Source organism: Etheostoma spectabile, chromosome 2, assembly GCF_008692095.1.
Source record: "Etheostoma spectabile isolate EspeVRDwgs_2016 chromosome 2, UIUC_Espe_1.0, whole genome shotgun sequence".
Taxonomy (NCBI): domain Eukaryota; kingdom Metazoa; phylum Chordata; class Actinopteri; order Perciformes; family Percidae; genus Etheostoma; species Etheostoma spectabile.
Genome location: NC_045734.1, coordinates 13,012,346 through 13,032,154, shown reverse-complemented (window position 1 = coordinate 13,032,154; position 19,809 = coordinate 13,012,346). Strand labels below are relative to the sequence as shown.

The following is a 19,809-nucleotide window of genomic DNA, read 5'->3' as shown; positions in this document are numbered from 1 at the left end:
TAGGGCAACCAGAGGCAATACAGTGGTATGTTCAAGACTTTGTTGCACTTTCCTCTTAGACAAAATAGTTGTCATAAAATATTGGAAAGTCCTGGTAGGCACATTTGACATAGGATGATGTGACATGTGCCCTGTCCCACTGGTTGATGCCCCAAAGTGGGGTCAAACTAATAATCTTTGTGGGGCAACCAAAAGGTTGCCTCTGGCTCTGATACACTGTCAAAATCAACATTCACATTGAATTACAGGCTTAAAGCATGACCTAGAATTGAAGAAAAAACTTAACTCTTTCATTAGCCTGCCGGTAAGATTTGTCTAAGTGCTCTGTGCAAATGACCTATCATAAAACTACAATAGATCTTTTTTTCCCAAACCATTTTCAAATCTGCAAAACCTGTTTAATATAAGGAGAAGATAGGCGATGACATTTTTTTTATATATATAGAATATATATATATAATCAAATTGTGTCATTTTGTAATCATTTTGTTAGAGTACATTTCAGATAGCTGCACATGACATTATGAACAATCGAAGCTTACATTTGACCTAGCACTATGCTAAGATAAATCGACTCTATTCTTCAAGGAATTTATTAAAATGTTTTAGAATTACTAACACTAATACTAACACTACACTGCACTAAATCCTCATTTGCCAGTCACACTGCTGACTCTGATCTGTGAACTTTGAGAGAAGAAGGGAAAGTAAAAGATTTGTAGATTTGTAAAATATAATTTTACTCTTGCAGCATGGAATATACTGTATGTGAAGAGCATTTACCAATGATTGATCTACAAAGGAAAAAGTCACTGTGAGGTGTGGTACAGTATATTAAAACATAAGTCTGGATTCAGGTATGCCAGTTGTATAAGGACGCTTTGAAATTACAAGCTTTGATTGTAGCTTAATTAACTGTAAAACTATGTGCACTTTTCAGATACTGGCTAATTTAAGCTTTTAAAGCAAACAACAAACAACAAAGTAATTGATAATGACAAAAAAGTACCAGAAAAATGTGAAGCTCATTGAGGACACTATCAGTCACGTTTGTGAGCTTCTTGCAGGATGATTTCAGCCAGTGCCAATTACTTTGAAAACCTCCTCAGCGTTTGTCAACCCGGCATTTGCACCTCTTTCTACTCTGCCTATTCCCAACTCCCCAGTGATAATTGCAACCTCACATTCTGTATGGAATAACAATTGGGTAAAGGATTTTCTCAAATTCACCTTCATGTTCATGTCTTTGCATCTTTCTATGTTGAGATCCATGGTGTAATGAGCTTTGTTTTGATCCTTTTTGCCTTCTTAAAGCTAAAGTGTGGTAATGGAAATGCACTGGAGGTCTCTATATCATAAGGTGAAACTAGTAAGAGTAAACTTCAAATGTGTATACAATATCTTGCACAAATATTACTTGCATAGAACCAAATAGGCTTTTTTGGTCACTTAGTTGAGAGGATCCAAATTAATTTGACCTCTGATTCCACAACAGAGAGAAATCTGGCACACTTAGCATTAAACTGAAAGCAGCCTTGTCTCATCTACATGCTGTACCTTTACTTACTTTACATTTACTGTAGAAGTATAATGTGAAAACATTAAATATGATGTGAGAAGGCGGAAAGAACAAAGCAAAGAAACATTACCTTATTTTTTTTACCTCGTACTTTACTGTGAAGAATAAACATAACAAAATGAACTGCTAGTGATTATTGCAACACCAACACGGAGTTAAGAATATCTGCCTGTGTTCACTAATCCTGGCATAGGATTCCTTAGAGACAAAAAAGATCAATAATCAGTTTGTCCACAGTATGCTATTCCTGCTGTACCACACAGCAGAAAGAAGAGCTGTAAAGAAGTCTATGAAATATAAGCTTGAAGTGATGAATGGAATCAGATGTCAGTACACACACACACTGAAAATGTATTACCACTCAAAGCTGACATAAACCAAGCTAATTAAGGCTATATATTACACATAAGGCTTTCATCATGGTATCCTTGAGGAAATGTACAGGTACATGAACAATTTTGAAAGCCTGTGTAGGTAATGTCATGAGTTTATAAGGTCATTTGCTATTGGTGATCTCGCTTGTTGTAGGTCAGCTCAGTCAGATTGATGTGCTTTTATGTTGGATCTCTCTCAGACATTTCTTTCTATTCTATACGTATCTCTTTTTCCTTTTTTGCATTACTTTTATGCGTTACTCGCTCTCCTTTTGATCTTGTTTTTTTTCTGTTGCCCCAAACTCTCTTCATTTCCCATCTAGTTTCTTTTTTTTTTACTGCAACTTCTTATATTTACTGCTCTTTCCTGCCAGCTGTAAATGAAAAGTAGGTTATGCTTGGTGTTTGCTCTCTTACCTTACATGTAATTATGCATCATTTGACAATCTGTCACCCTGCCCCAGGGTTAGACCAGCTGTGGAGAGACCAGACACAGCACCTTTGCTCCGTACTATAACCCAACACTTGCAGAACCCATCATGTATGCCACAGAGCCACATTTATAGGATTTCTCTCTCAGAGTTATTGGTGAATGTTTAGTTTATTTACAGCTTTGATGACACGGAAATGCAACTTTGGTTGGACGATGACGCTAAAGAAGCTTTCTATTTAATTGGTTTTGTTGAACCTTAGGATGGAAAGACTAAACTGGAATTGCTATTAGGTAAATGTTCCCTTGTAAATAGATGGAAACATTATATTATAAAAACAATTTTTCCAGGCACATGTTGTTGTTCTGCTTCATGTGTTGGTGTCTGATTCATGGGAACCCAATTCCTATCTCTCCATTTACCAAAACAAGATAAGTCAACATTAAAATAAATGGCTTTATTACTGCAGTATTCACATTGTTGTCAAAGAAGCCTAGGTTGAAGTTAAGTCCTATTGTTCCTTATACAATATAATATTCTATCATTTAGGGAGAGCAATACTATTGCCAAGTCAAGCTACCACTAGCAGTGTTCAAACTCCCTAAATACTGTTCCTCTGTATCAAAACCATGTCTGTGTTTTCGTGTGCTGTATACCTGCCATTAAATGAAAACATTTATAATCATTAATAAAGAAAAAGGCACAATGTCCTACTTTTTGTGATACGCTCTACTTCCCTAATCAGCTTTAAACCATTTAACTAGTTCATTGGCTGGTTAGCAGGCTTCTGGCATGTTTATTTTTTTATATGGTCAACTGATAATCCTGCCCTTGTCAGAAATTCTTCCCTACAGGCACGTGCTGTTGTCTTGTACCACTGGGGTACTATCACAAAATGCACTACAATCTCTTTACACATGTTATCAAAGCCTATGATTAATCTGAGTTACAGCTTATCAAAGTTTTGCAGTTTTGTTGTCCATTGGTCATGCTTTGGCCCAGGTAGGCCTGCATTACTGTCTTGACCTACTTGTCTTTTTGCCCTACAGAACAAGATCATCCTGGACCCTCTGACGTTCAGTGAGGCTCGTTTCCGGCCCTCTCTGGAGGAGCGCTTGGAGAGCATCATCAGTGGTGCCGCACTAATGGCTGACTCCTCGTGCACACGTGACGACCGGCGTGAACGCATTGTGGCTGAGTGCAACGCCGTTCGACAGGCCCTGCAAGACTTGTTGAGCGAGTACATGAACAATGTGAGTTCACTCTTTTATGATTTGACACTCATTAGCTAGCTTTAACTGCACACATTCTTATTTGTGCACCTCATTTGAACATACATTTTATAGTAGACACACATGCAGATGATCTCTTTTGACTTTTCTACTTAATCCTGACACTTCTCTCTCATTCACTGGTCAACCATTTTTGTAGGAATGCAAAACTAAATACTTCTCTCCACTTTATGATACTTTCACCTGCCATCAAACATCAAGGCAAAAGCTTTCTAATTGGGCAGGCACAGCAACCAAGATTATGTCTTTTGTTGGCAATATTAGGCTCTACTGTCATTCGCAAACACTAGTGCATGTCACTTTACATGTTTTACATGAAATTTTCTTACCCTGGATTTCTCTTTGCCCACCTCTGTGGTATTTTCGTTCTTTGAATGGTGTGACAGGGCCAAAGGTGGGAGGAGGACACTATTTTTTTAAACACTGTAATGTCCTTATTATAATATAACCATCATAATAGGCATTAGGCTGCATATGTATTGGTAATGTCATATGCTTGTATTTTGTGACTCTACACCTCCTTGGCAACGCCAGTATTTTCCTTCTTTAAGAAGCCAGTCTGGACCTTTCTTCTTCATTTGGTGAGCCATTTGCCTCATGTGCCACCGTGACTGCTACAGCTGTTTAAAGGTTATGAGACTGGCCAAGACAATGATTAATCATCAGACATCCAATTTATATTCTTCTTCAACAGACCCTTTTGTGCATAGTGAGCTGTGATCTGTGTCTACATAAGTGAAAATAGTAGACACACTTGGATGCACTGTCATTGACCTTGCACACATGACTTAGTTCTTTGTGCTGGACTTTGGGATTGCGCCAATAAACCATTAAAAGATTTCTAAAATGTTTAATGTCAAATCTATTAAATGTCTGATCTCCTTTTATCATCCTAAAAGTGTTGGACTCATTCCTGCAACTTTTGCAGATCTGTTGTCAGAATTCTAACACATACACATTTGCTTATCACATATCTGCACACATCATAGCACACATGCATTTTAACTAGAATATAAATGTTACAAAATATAGAATAGCATATTCAAGAGATCCCAGCTAACAATTACCGGATAGATGATACAAAATCTATCCGTCTATCTATCTATCTGTCTGGCAATGGTAAAATCATTGCTTATTGAATAGGAGCTTGGCAGGCTTATCACATTAATGTTGTATTTATGAGAATAATAGCAAAAATTGTAATACTGTATACTTATTTATTTGGTACAGAACAATACTTTAGCCAGAGATAAGTCTGAATAAAATTTAAACTTTGACATCTATTCTTTGTTTTGCAAGGTTCTCAAGGAATGGTAAAGTAAAGTTAATATTGTGATACAATCAACATGCCAACGTTTCAGGTGCCCTAAACAGAGCCATACATCATTGAAAAGGCAGCGCCTATAACTTCCACAGTGAGGTACTTACTAGGCCAGCCTGAATTCTTAGATAACCCCTAATGGGCCTCGACTGTAAGTGAGTTATTGCTGTGTTCAAAATGACTGTTTTGTTCCCATGTGTTCTACTAAACAGGGACTCAGAGTCCACATTGGTCATTTTAGCCTGAGGTGGTGTAGCCATCTGTGGAGGAAGAAGTTCAGGAGATGTTAATACCTTTAGTTAGGCTGCTGGTGGTAGATGAATGATTAACAGTTCTTTCATTATTTTCTCTTAACCTGTTATCCTCCTGTCCTTTCTTTTTAGCTGTGTAGTTTTAGTTTTGTAAACCATTACGCGGGCCTAAAATGAGAACTTGCAAGACTTTAAAAGTGACACAGCTATCTGAAGTGGGTCATCAGTCAGTGGGTTTACATGCAGAGCAGTAACCGGGGTTGGTGAATAACCGGGTTATGCCAGTTCTCCCTGTATACATGGGCGAGGAAGAATGGGGAGAATGACAGAGAAACTACCTCCGGTACAGTAGATGGCGATCTGCCAACACACAACTTCTTCCGGTTGACCAATGTCAAAATTGCACCAATCGGCCTCTTAATTAGTAAAATTCAACTTAACTTAATGTTTCATCAACACTCTTGTCACAGCGCAAGAACGCACAGTGTTCTCGCCAGACGACTGACAACTTGTTCGGCTAATTATATCAGTAACATTAACCAGTGTTGGGTGGACTTAGCAAGCTGCACAGTGTTGACAGCCCCAGAGATGGACAATCTGTTTGGCCATCGCCTGATGGCCGCTGCTGCCTCAGCAGCTCTTTACTGCCGATAGTCTACTGATTTGGGCATCGCTGTTTTGTTGTGTGGTGTCATAGCAATGACTGTGACGCACAGCCCTAACGGATTATTTCCTGTTAATAAACCAACTCCAGTGGGGTGGGGAGTGGCAGTTGAAGCATGCGCCAATTCTTAAACCGATTTACAAGGGTAAGGTGTTTACATGGCATTTGAGAAATTGGCACATAGCCTGAATATAAACGTTTTTTTTTAAAAAGCTTGTAAACACACTGAGTACTGCTGCTGAGTGTTTCAGGACTTCTCCTGAAAGGACAGAGTACTTTAGTAATTCATTCAACATTGTGCATATCTAGACCAGTCTGAATGCAGGTCTCGAAAGAGTATTTTTAAATGAAGTTAATATCATAAACGACTTAACACAAACCATAATATTTAACCCTGCATCATTTGAGTTATTTTGACTTTTGCCGGATGACCAAAATGAAGTTTCAATGATAATCCTTTGGATTTCCTGCATGTGTGACCTGCTGAAACTGTGCACTAATGGCCTATCCAGCATGTATTAAATGTCATTTTTGGCCATTGAGCAATTGGCAAGCCAGTTGGCTATCGATCCCTACAGTATCAGTTTTCCTGCTGGCAAACGGCCCTATGTAATACTCTATAATCGTCAACCTAATTATGTGTATTTGTTGTGGCATCTGGGCTCATAAAGTAGTCTAGAAACAATGGGGGGCTATTAGATAAGAGTCCTTATTAGATTAGAGATCCTCTCTGGTTGTAATAGAATATTAACAGTGCAGCAGCTAGCAGTAGTTCTACACTCTGCATGCATGTGTGTGTGACTGTGAATGCTGATGGAATGACCTTCATTTGTTGTCAAAGCTGTGCTTATTACTTACTGTGTTATATGCTATAGTTCTCAAAGTCAACAATTAAAAAAAGGGTGTCACAATGCTTTAGCTTTTAGAATTATTTGGTGATAAGAAAACATCAACGTGATCCCTTTAATTTTGGATACAAAATGTAATTAATCTCTCTCTTTTTACTCTCCTTATTTAACCCATACTGACTTTTCAGTTATTATAATAGTTATTTTGATATTTAATATTATCAGTAACAGCCCAGTAGGAGACATAAATATTTTTATTGTTGATTGGTAGGATCAATCTGCAAAATCATTGAAGAAAATGTTTTTGATAAAAGGCTGCTGCAGGACTGTAATATGCATAAATTGTAGGTAAGGCTCTTTTTATTTAGAAAACAAACTGTGCAGCCATCATTTGCTTAGAGTAGGGCTGGGTAATATGGAGAAAATCAAATATCTGTGACCAAATACCTTGATATTGATACCGCAACGATATTGTAGGGTTGACCATTGGTGCTTTCAAAAAATTATTTACACAATGCGATTTTTGATGAACAATCATCAGTAATGTGGATATAATGAATAAGTCGGTAAAAGCAAATAAAAGAACAGCTACAACAGTCTGGTAAGTTCAGAAAATGACATAACTTTACTGTAATGCAGCCTTTAAAACCAGGAAAAGACTAGACTTATGCCATATTAGGATATCCAAAATCTAAGACAATATTTAGTCTCATATCACAAAATGGATATAATATCGATATATTGCCCAGCTCTAGCTCAGAGTATGATGTTAAAGCTACAGAGATTCTTTTCTTTTACTTACTCTTGAAATAAAGTGTTTATGACACTCAGATGCCCCTTCCCCTTATTAAGGCACGGCAGCTTTTTACTAAAGTAATTGTGCCTTGCTTCATTAGGCTCATGAGTTGTGTTTTAGAGGCTACAGCTGGGAGATTGCTGACAGCCTCTGGCTGTCCTAGCATAGAACAGAAAGTAAATCACAGAGACACAAAAAACAAAATGCTTCAACTTCTCAGCTTCTCAGTATCCCCTATGACCAAAAGTGAAAATGGAGGAACTTGTTACCAAGCTTGCTCATAAAGTGTATTATTCAACAAATAATAATGTAGATGCTTAAAATACTTGTACATCTCTAAATAAATTAAGTTTGTTAAGCTTGAAAACAAGAGTAGCTACAGTAAATGGCCTTAACTCAAGATGTTGCTCACTTTTAGATAGTGATGCCTTTGATCACTGCTCAGCACAACAGGAACGTACCATTTTTACTTTTTTATAAAGAAACATTAACCTGAGGCATGTATCTTTTCATAGAGTCTGTTTCATGGATTAGTCACAGTCCAGCCCAGTCTGATGGCAGTTTGTGAAAGTGACATGTTATTGTGGGAATGCTGTTGCACATAACTTGCTCCCACGCCAAAAATTCTAACTTGTTATGGACAATTGATATATCGAAACGTAGAAACTCTTGTCTAGTTTCAGCCAATGTGCTCCTTTATGCGATATGAACTATACTTTTTGCTCAGTGAGCTTTCAAATGACAACAGTTCCAAATCTTCCTCCATTTACTGCCATATTAAACATTGTCCACATTTCTTACTTAACTGATTACAGATCAAAGAGATGACATCACAGAGATGAAAGGCTTCCTAGCTGTGTTTACAAACACGGCCAATGATCATATGTAACCCTGACAACCAGACACTGAAATAATTTGTATGACTGTTTCTGTCAACACACACGGACACACAAACACAGAGACAGAACCAAGCATCACACACACACACACACACACACACACACACACACACACACACACACACACACACACACACACACAGACAGACAGACAGACAGACAGACAGACAGACACAGACAGACAGACAGACAGACAGACAGACAGACAGACAGACAGACAGACAGACAGACAGACAGACAGACAGAGCCACAAACTGTTCTTGCCACCTATCCCCTGGTGATGGCGCAGTGGCAACTTTAACGTCTTTGATGTGGGAGAGTAAGGTTCAAGTCCTGCATGCGGTGATTGTAATGAAGGTGCCTTGGACAATGTCTGGGGTTTGATCACTGTAGTTCATTAACTCTACATTAACTCTTACCGATAAATTAATTATTAATTATGATTTTTTTAATTATTCGTATCTTCTGCATACTTTCAGCTATTAAAACCATTCAACTTTTAAAATATAGCTCTAGCTCCTTATGGTGTAGTGGTCTTATTCAACTTAATTAAAACCATTCCTACTTTTTACTATTCTTACTACTTCAACATCTTCTTACTGAGTTAAGCTATTTATCCAGTTTAGCTCTTATCTTTTTTTACATTAGTGGTGTTATTCAACTTATTTAAACTTTTTCAACTATTCTTACAACTTTTACTGATTTAAGCTATTCAACCAGGTTAGCTTTAGCAATTCAGTTATTCAACATTCCCACGCATTTTCTGCAGGAAATGCATTTTCTAGTTTAATCTATTGATTTGTGTACAGATCACATAAATGTCGTTTTTTACGTGTGTTGATTACTAAATTTAAAGCAATGTATTTCAGTGGGAAGCTTATTTCTATGAAGCTAGATTTTTTTCTTTATTACATGAGAGAAAATAAATGATCTGAAAGAGAAAAATGTTTCAGAGAAAAAGTTATCACACTGATAGCAAAAAGCATTTCATGAGAGCAAAAAAAATATTTGAGAGAAGAAGTTTTCATACCAATAGCAAAAAATAATATTTGAGACCGTCTGTCTGCAGCTGGAGGTGTTTCACCCCAGTGTTTCAGTATGACTGTTAAAAAGTGTTAGGATAACTAAAATGTATTTAATTATAAACAGGCTGGTTGGTTAGTTTGCTAACGCTGGCTTGATATTCCACCAACACTGGCGATGAGCTCCGGGAGGTTGTGCCGTTGCTACCGGTGTGGAACTCTCCCTTGTCCCGCTGGAACTCCTATCAGATTGGGTCGAGGTCGTCAGCGAAGCTTTCTAGCAATGTTTCCATGCTGGCCGAGCCCCACTGATGGCAGTCCGTCTGCGGCTGCCGGACCTGGAGCTCACTGCCAGTGTTTTAGCCAAAAAGCCACGCACAGAGGTTGGTCGGGGTGGTGGATGGCTCAAAAAACACAGGACTTATATCTTGGCCCATGTGTGGCAGTTCCTTTCTGCGTTATTCTCCTCTTAACCACAACCTCACGTTGATGTCACTGTATCCCGCATGTGACTGTTCCTTTCCCTGTTCATTTCTTTCCTAACCACAACCGTCCTGTTGTTGTGGCTGGCGTTTGCCGTTTCATTTCCCCGTTGTTGCGTGCCACAGAGACCACAGATCGTGTCCCTAAGCCCAGGGATTGCATCCCGCGTGTGGCGGTCCGTCCCAATGTTGTGGCAGGCGTATGGTGGCCGGCGTTGTTGCGTCCCCAAGAGCAGTCCAGTGTCATGGCAGTTTATGAACTGGTCACGTTCGAAAACGTGACACGTACATGTAATAATAAATCCAAATTACGTGACCATTTCACGAACTGGCGTGAGACCGGGTTGTCACAGTCACATGTAATTGGTATGATATGCATTACAGTGACCCTGGTTGACACTTTGTTTGATATAGTTTCACTATATAGGGTCGCAGACTGGCAAGTGACTGCTTCAGGTCTGAGCTCGATTAGACGTCCTTGAAAAAAATGTACACACTTAGCCACTTAGGAACCACAATACATTATGGATAAAGAACATGTCTTGGTCTATGAATTAGATTCCAATTGTAGAAGATAAATAATGTTGCCCGCTCAATGTGAAAGGTATTATTTAAAAATAGTGTTTATCATTGAAACATCTAGAGATATAATTGCCCCCAGCTAAATGTTACCAGCCAGCCCTTTGACAAGGTGTTCCTGGATGTATAGTGAAAATCCTTTTGTTCAAAGTTTACTGAAGTAATGTAAACATCCCAGTTGCCTTTATGTTTCCGTCTTCTTCATTCATTCAGACACACACACACACACACACACACACACACACACACACACACACACACACACACACACACACACACACACACACACACACACAGGAAGCTTGAACCACAGCACAAGGTTAATCAATGTGGTAGCTTGCAATAAATTAGATCCAAGTGACAGGAGAATGTCCATACCTGTCTCAGCTGCTAGTGATCTGTGATTGGTGACAGCAGGCCCAGCTCCCTGGCTGGTGCTGAATCATCAGGAGCAGCTGATTTAGTTACGGCAGCTCCGACAGGGCCAATCTATCAATTGATCTGGGGAGTAATGCATTACCGGCTTGGGTCAACGGAGCCTGGGCAGAATATAGCCATAGCCAAAAACTATGGCAGGTGAAAGGGGCCAACTCGGCAGGACTGTGAACAACAGGGAGAAGGATTTAGAGAGTGTAATACCAAACACACTAATCTCACTGTTAGCTGGATGTGGCGCATAAAACTAAACATGGGTTGTAAGGTAGAATGATCATTAGGGAGAGACTGAGAGATGACCTTCTTGCTCCCACAGCTCTTCTGGGAGTTGCTACGTAGAATGCTCAATCAACAATTGATCTGATCACATGCTACAAAAGGTTTCAGTTTTGTGTGGGTGCTTGTGCTGTCCACATTAGATCTTCTTAACCTGCCATGGTCTTGAAAGTGAAAATGAGTGTGAGGAAGGTGTGGGCAGTGATTATAATGAGCCCCTGGGTTGAAGGCCATTATATACTTATAATAAGTGTTGTTTAGATGTCTAAGAACAGTGAAAGCCCTTCTAACAGTTGGATACAGTAAGGTATTTTATAGTCTATCTTTTCTAACTCCACAAAACAGACAATCCTGCTGCTGTGACAGCTTTCCTACTTCTGTGACTGTTTGTGCTCACTAATGCATTGCAACAATGCTGAATTGCAGCAATGGAGTGGCGGTGTACTACACCACACTCTCAAGATACTATCTACTGTTAATACAAAGGAAAGTTTTGGAGGAGAGACAATATTAATCAACCCCTTGAGCTTCTTTAATTTTTTGTTTAGGCACGTGTCAAGATCAAAACTGTATGAACACTTAATGAATGAGGCCCTGTGGCTGTGATAAACTCCTCTTCCCATCTAATACAGCATGGTCTCTGATGGGAAGCGTGAGTCTGGCAAGATAAACCACATAGAGTAAGCATTATGCCACACTTTCTCTACTCATTGCCTAGAAACATCCACACAATTATTTGTATCTAGCACAACCCGATGCTACAACGGTACCATCATTAAACACAGAACAAGCTTGCTACGTTTTCTGAATCATTCTTTTGTTTACAGTGCAACATGATCTCAGTGTCACTATAGTCTGGATTTGAAGAACACAGCTGAACAAAACAAAACCAAACTGATCAATACTTCCTCCGTCCCCTAGCTCCTCTGATGTGCTCCACTGTCAATCACCCTAAGCTGGCTGAAGGGCACAGCTGTAACAGATGCATGGAGGCTGGATTTACCTTGACAGGGTTTTCTCAAGCTAATTGGCTGGGGGGGCTACTCCCGCGGGCCCACCAAAGCTTTCAGTCCGGCCCACAGAATGATAACAAATTTAGAAAATGTGAGCAGCATGTAACATTGAACAGGGGGAGCACAAACCCAGCCCCCTGTATTTGCATCCCACATGCCGATTAGTTTTGGTATTGCAGATCTAAGTCATGCTGGACAACACCCAGGTGAACCAGAGAAAATGCCATGCAGCTTCAAGCATAATTAAGTTGGCGCTGATGACAACTAATGCTACGCTTGTTACTCTAATTAGGCTAGAATAAAACCTTTGCTTACTGATACTTACCTGTGATACAGGCTTTAACATGTAGGAAGAAATATTTCAATCTGCTCTGTCTGCTCAGTCCACTCTCGTCAACGCTGTTGTACTCTTGTATTCTTATATTTTTTTGTGTCAACGCTGCAAAGGGATTGCTTTAATCTCGTTGCACAAGTACCGTGTACTTGTGTATAATGACAATAAAGGCATTCTGTTCTATTCTATTCTACACAAACACAGCGAACTACTCTGCAAATAGCGTTTTTTTGTGTGTGTTTTTTTTTTTTTTTTTTTTTTTTTTTTTTTTTTTTACAAACGAGCAAAAACAAAAGCTGACAGTTTGTAGTCTGTTTATTTTAGTTTGCCAGGAATTTGGTGAAATTCTTGTAAACTAAGCTGCTTGCTAAACAAACCTTTTCTGCTGGATGGGTAAATCCATGGATAGACCACAACAATGGCCACGTGGCTACTTTATGTGCATGTGAAAAACTACATTGTCATTTTTCCGTTCTTCATTCTTGATGATGATGCCTAAGTTTGTATTCTATTGCAACAACAATCATTTCAGTGCAATTGAGGAAGGCAATACCTATCAGTCCATTCTTCAAGCTCAAGTTTTACACATCAACTTTTTGCTTGTGGCTCTTTGAGAACATTTTTACCTGACAACAGGCTTTCTTCCTGCAAGCCTTTTTGCACCAATCAGGACACTGAAAACTACAATGACATTTCTGTAATCACAGACTAATTAAAACCATAACTCCTCAGTGAACTGCCTCCTAGTCTGGAATCATTTTATCAACAGTTAAGTAGCCTATCATTATGGATTTTCCATGTTTTTTTAGGAGTCCTTTCACTCTAATACTTATATAAATATGTAAATAAATCATTAATTTAGTTAAAAAATAAAAATATTAAACAAGGATAGAAAATATAAAAAACAAAATGTAGTTGATGACCCCTGCCCTAGAGGTTTCTTTATTATTCTTAAAAAAGCACATGACTTCCTTGATGCAGCCATGAAAATGTTGCCAAATGATAGTGATTTGGTTTTAATGCCTGAGGTAATCAAAATAACTTTCGTATTAAGGATTAGTAGGTAAATTTGCAGTACCGCCTCTCACTTTTTAGTTATTCTTTGTTTATTTGTCTCTTTTTTCCAACTGTCCTCACATCATGGTCCCTCCAGACTCAGCACTCATACCCCGTTAAGTGTCCCCGGCCCAGCAATAAATCATTGGTTCCCCACAGCGTCCCATGCCCTCCCTCCCATCTGTCAACACCTAATGCACCACACGACAAGCTGCGATCCACTGCGCAACAGCAAACCACTCACGTTGAACAACGTAGCTTTCTTAGCCATTAAAGTCTGGCTTAAAGACATAGCCCTGAAAGGGATTGACAATAAGGCCCAGGTAAAAACTGTAAGTCTATTAAAGGCTCTCTGGAGACTCAAAGTACTCCTTTATTCCCCCAACTTAAGTCTGAGAGCGAGTTGGTGACAACTGAAGCAACTGACCCTCAGAGTCTTCTACCGGGGTAGCAAGGCCACCTGCCTGTGAATGGACCAATGCTCAAAAAGGCTCCCTGCTGGGAAACATTCATCAAAGAACCCATAAGGTTTAGGAACGATCTCTTTTCTTCTGTTGCTTTGCTGAGCAGCAATCCAATTCATGAATGAGGCCTTTCATGTATGAGGGATGGCATTTTTTTTTTTTTTAATCCCTCTGAACAAAATACTTGTAGTAATAGTACCAACCATGCAACAACATTGCAACCTACAGGTCACACTTATCACTCCTATCTGATGAAGTTTCAACAAAAACTTAGCATGAGCTTTGCAGATAGCACTTATTGAACGGGTGTTATGTTAAATTGCATTGCCTTTTATCTAGCAAAGATAAGTCATTTTGTCCAAGCCATGAGCGGCCTCTGTACAATTCTGAACAAAGTAAACCCAAATCATCTTTGGTTCCAGTCCACTCAAATAAATAATTTATTCAAGCATATTCTTGATGGTAAATATCCATGTTGCTGTCATTGTTATGGGGTTGCAGGGGAAGGAGGACCAAGACGCAGGTTGTAGGTGAAAAGCAAGGGATTTATTAATTGTCCAACAAAAACAGAGGGAGCTACGGGCACCAACAGAGTCCAAGCAAAAACACCAAAAACAAGGATCCAGGGAAAAAAAAAAAAACCGGAGCGCAAGGGCTGGAAAAACTCACAGGGAAAGCATACTCCAGGGAACACATCCGAGGGAAAAGACACAGACATGCAGGAACACAGGGAAAATCCACAGGAACACACAAACTAGCAGGACAGGCTGTCAAGACAAACTGGAATGATCTGACAGGGGACAAAGGAAACACAGGGGTTAAATACAAGAGGTATCGAGGTAATGGGGAACAGGTGAGACGTCAGGTGAACAAGTATAGTACAAGTATTATACGAGTAATATGAGTCAATATCCGTGCTCGGATTGAATACAACTCCTCAACTGGCCGCGCAGCGTTCTGTGATAATCACAGCGGGTTAAATCCGGGTTAAATCTGACCACTTCCGGTTTAGGCCCCGCCCAGTCCGAGTACGGATACGGATACAGATAATTCATGTGGTAAACAGATACAGATACAGATAATGCTGTACTCGCTCATCCCTACTAAATAAACAAGGTAACAAGGGACAGGTGACACAAGGGCTCAGGAACAGGTGAAACACATGAGGGTGGGGCAGACAATCACAAAGGTGGGAAAACATAAGGCAGGAAGTCAAACAAGACATGACATGGGAGAAAACATACTATGAAATAAAACAGGAAACTGAAGCATAAAACATACACAAGGATGAAAAGAAGGTAAAACGCAACAGAGAACCCAAGTGAACAACAAGGAAACAGGGAATAAATTAACACAATAAAAAAGGAAAACTATAACAGAAAATCGCAAGCATGACACCCATTCCACTAAATCCCAGAGATGCTCTTTTCGGTTGAGCCTCAGAGACAAACTTAGATTATATTAAGATGTTACTGTTATACTTCCAGAACCCTCTTAAGATTTTTTTTATTTTTGTATATAGTGCAAGTATTCAGTTTGAAATAATTATATGAGAAATGCTATTTCCCATGAAAGTTTCAGCAACAATGCTTAGATACATTGTCCACTGCGATTGGTATATGTTTGCCAAAAATAAGGTGTTCTGCTATTTACTCTGCTCTTTTAAAAAAAAGGCCACATAAAGGGTGAAACAAACAGAGTGGTTCAGAATGACAAGGATGGAGGGAAAGAAAAACAAAGTCCATGGCCATATTTATAGTTACTTTGGAGACAAATTACACGAAGTTCACTCTTAACAACCAAGACTGTGACAAGTGGTTGCATATATGCCTGAAGTTAATCAGGACATCTAGTTAAACTTAAGTGCTTATCATTCTGTTCTGATGTCCCCACAGTAGCCCATCAGCTTACCAGTTTGACAGGCTGTGTAAACAGAAACTACACATCAATGTTGCACTGTGTGACATTTCTTTTAGCTTGAATGAGCCTTGTTGATGTGCCACTGACCTCTGTCGTTTACTTATTTTCACACACAAACCTGCCAGAGACTGCCAAAGGAGCTAATTTATTTTCAATTTGTTTTCATAACATTTAGCCCTCATATGTCTAATTTGCATCAGGATACGTTCACTGTGCCATGAGCAACCACAATCAAAGCCTGGGATGCAGGCAAGGCACAAGTTTTTTTTTTTAATATAAGAGGAATGGGAGGGTAAAACATGTTACTCACCTTACTGATTTATGAGGTTCAAGATTGCCCAAACAGCAATACACACCTGCTCCTTGTTGCTTGTCATTTAAATAAGTATCAGTGGTTACATCTTCATGCATCTTCAACAGTCTTCCCTTAAAAAAATAAAGTCTGATTCTCTGACAAAAAAGGATAGATTATTTTGTTGAGACTAATTATTATCACACAATGATAACTGAACTATGTGAGGGTTGACCATCCTTTAATGGCTTCACAATAAAAGCCTTCCAGCAGTTCACCAATGAAAAACTTTTAATGTCAAGCAGCATGAGTGGCACCTTAACAGCAGCTTAGATGTTGCCTAAATGTTGATGGTGATTAGTGGGTACTAGGTCGTTATAACCGGGTAGTCCGCCCACTAATCTCTGTGGGAGGAAAACACTGAATGGCAATGCTAATGATATAAATAAAGCAGTGTTTTATTACAGCTGGAACATCTGCAATTAGCAAAGCTCTCTATTATTTTGATTCTCTGAGTTCTGGTAAGACTTATGATGAGACAGAAACAGTGGCCTAAAGTCCAACTAAACTGGCACTTTAACTTACCAGATGGGCACTTGGCATTTGGCCAACCAGAAGGGTACGTAGACATTCAAGAGGTACACTAAGGGTGCACCCTGGCCATCCAAATGGACAGTTGAGTGATGCTTAGGCTGACCAAAGAGGGATGGGTGCTGACCAAAAATGTACTTGAGAAACACTTGGGCCAACCAGACAAGCTATTGAAGGAAACCTAGGTTTAACAGAAGAGCAACCAGTTGGGCACTCAAGAGACCCTTGGCCTAAGCAGAGAGGCGGGTAAGGGCCAGGTAAACTTAGACTGACCAGACTGGTACTTGGGCTGTGGGGTTCCCCTTAAATGGGTTAGCTTAAGTGTTTCTTTGGTGTTTTTGTTTCACCAACACATGAAGAATGCATGTTCTTATTAGGACACAGGCATACTGCAAACATTGCAAAGGTGTCTCACCCCTCCTGCCCACCCCTGTGCACACCCCTGGACAGAAGCACTGCACAGCACTGGTTAGTTTTTTTGATGGACAACAGACCTACCGTTTAACTCGCTCACCATCTGTATTAAATAAAGTTTGTATAAAGAGCAATTGATTTGCAACTTTTGTCAAAATCTTACCAAATGGAAATCCTAAAGTTATGATAATCAGGATCTGCAAGAAAAATCCCATTGACCTGAAGGTCTTTTGGACTTAACCATTAAGTGTAATAATGTCCAGCTTACATCAATTATCTTTTGGATGCTTACACTGTAGTACATAGTTAATTATATCCTCTAAAGACTATAAAGTGATCTGTGTATCCCCTCATGCATCTGATAACAACAAGCCCCAAGAAAAGCTCTTGTTTAGTCTGGGTGCTTACCAATTGTGCAAGCGGTAGCATTACTATCATCTAGAAAATGCTGGCTGCCATACTCTCTATTCCAATTATGCTTTTCTGTAGCTGGAGAAGAAACAGAATCATCTGGAGGTGGAAGCAGGCAACTATTACAAGGCTGATCACTCTCATGTCACCATCTCCTACCGGATAAATGATACTTAAATTTAGTTTTTAGTCTAAGTCATATTAAGAGATGAGATAGTATTATCCAGGAACATATTAATGTAATAAAAAGCTTTTAGATCTGGCAGCTCTATTGCATTAGAAAGCTGTCAGCCCTTCTCCTCTTTCCCCTTCCAATGCCAATCCCCCTCAATGGCTTGCTGCTTTGAGCAGCGCTAACATGATTGACATTGATAGCTAGATCAAACTATAGAATCAACCCTAATATCATTAAGTCAGCAGACATGGAAGCAAAGACCTGCACTCTAACTGGTTTAACTGATACATATGTTAGGGTTATGGATGCATGAGGCTAAATGCATTGGGAAATCAAGCATGCAAGCCACAATTTGTTCGTCTATGTGTGACCTTTGTGCTTTTGAATGTGCAGCTGAATATGTGTACAAATGTTTGTGTATGAACACGTGGGCTTATGTAGAATTACTCGTGTTGATGTTTGCTTGCTTTTTCAACTAACTGGCATTATTGTAAGACCTGGTTTCCTGTTGCAGAACAGACACTTCCTTATTTTACATAAATAAGCTGAGGCCTGCACATGTCCCTCTATCTGTTAGCAGATGGACAGAATAAGGAAAGCGCGATTAGTTATACATGGTATCCTCATGTAGCAGTGAGCAGTAATGCTTCTATTCCAATAACTGGACACTATTTCAGTAAAAGGATGCTATTCCCACGAATACTGCCAAATGCTTTGGTTAAAGGAAGCACAATTGATGAAATAGCTTCTAGTCATCCTCCACTTACCAGCTCACACATCTTTCTTTGTTCCAAATTCCAAAGAGTGTCATTTTGATACTGTGTGTTTTATTTTCTTCAAGATGGAAGAGAGTCTCTATTAAATAAAACTACAAAATGTGGAATGTGTACAATTTCTACTTAACTTTGAACAAGTTTACGAGTCTTTGTCAAGTAGTGACTTCATTGTTTCATAAACTACATAGTCTATGCACTTCACACACAATAATCTAGTTTACAAAGGATACGCTTCTATTTCACTTTTAAACCATGTTTATGATTGAGGTTTATGATTGAGCTGAACATTTTGTTCCATGTAAATAACAGAATTATTTCCCAGCGAAGGCATCCAACAGATCACCACATTGCTTCTGCTTTGTGGTATGCTAATCAAATAAGGTTTCTCTTTAGCGCTCTGTCAAGGCTGACATCTTACAACACTCAACCACAATTCAACAACCACATTTTGAACACATTATTGATTATTGAAATTGTTCTCCTAATGGGGTTCTTTCCTCTTCACACTACGCCAGTAGGTGGAAGTTACAGAAAATGGTATCATTAAGTGACAAATGTATGTTTTTATCTCACATGCTGTCATTGTCGAGCTACCCTCTTTAGACATGCAATTATCACTCTAAAATGTATGGTTTTTGGGATGGTAAATTGTAATGTAAAACTATAAAAAGGCATTCTTCCATCTTAAATTTTCAGTGTTTTGTTTCCTTTTTCTTTATTCCCAACCCCTGCTCCTGTAAGCTAAATAAAAGTTGTAAAGTACTCTGAAGTTTGATTAACGTCTTGCACTTTGTGGATTTTCTGACCCTGAATTTTAAAAAGTTAATTTGCAGTTACTTATCTCTCTTTCTGTCTTTTCAGTCACATCCCTTTACCCTTATTCTTGGCCCTCTTCTCTATGATTAAGCAGTTGTGTGCAATGTGGTGCCCCATACAAAGCTTTGCTCCTGCTCATGCAAAACAGCCGACTGCCCTCCGCTGTCTCACTGTCAGTAGTTCATATTGAGTTTCTGTTCTACTGTCTGCTTTTGTTGATGTGTACAAGTCTTAAAGCACCTCCATATTCCATAGTGAATTTACTATCTTTTTACTATCTTGTACGGGGGGGGGGGGG

At 39.2% G+C, this 19,809-nt stretch overlaps 1 protein-coding gene across 1 annotated transcript in view; it reads left to right on the top strand.

The window, feature by feature from the left end:
- ctnna2 (catenin (cadherin-associated protein), alpha 2) overlaps positions 1–19,809 on the top strand; it is a gene marked incomplete at its 5' end in the record, with an annotated part of 288,570 nt that overhangs the window by 57,468 nt on the left and 211,293 nt on the right. Inside the window, 1 exon segment of the mRNA XM_032531328.1 lies at positions 3,434–3,637. Coding sequence (XP_032387219.1) covers positions 3,434–3,637 — 204 coding nt within the window.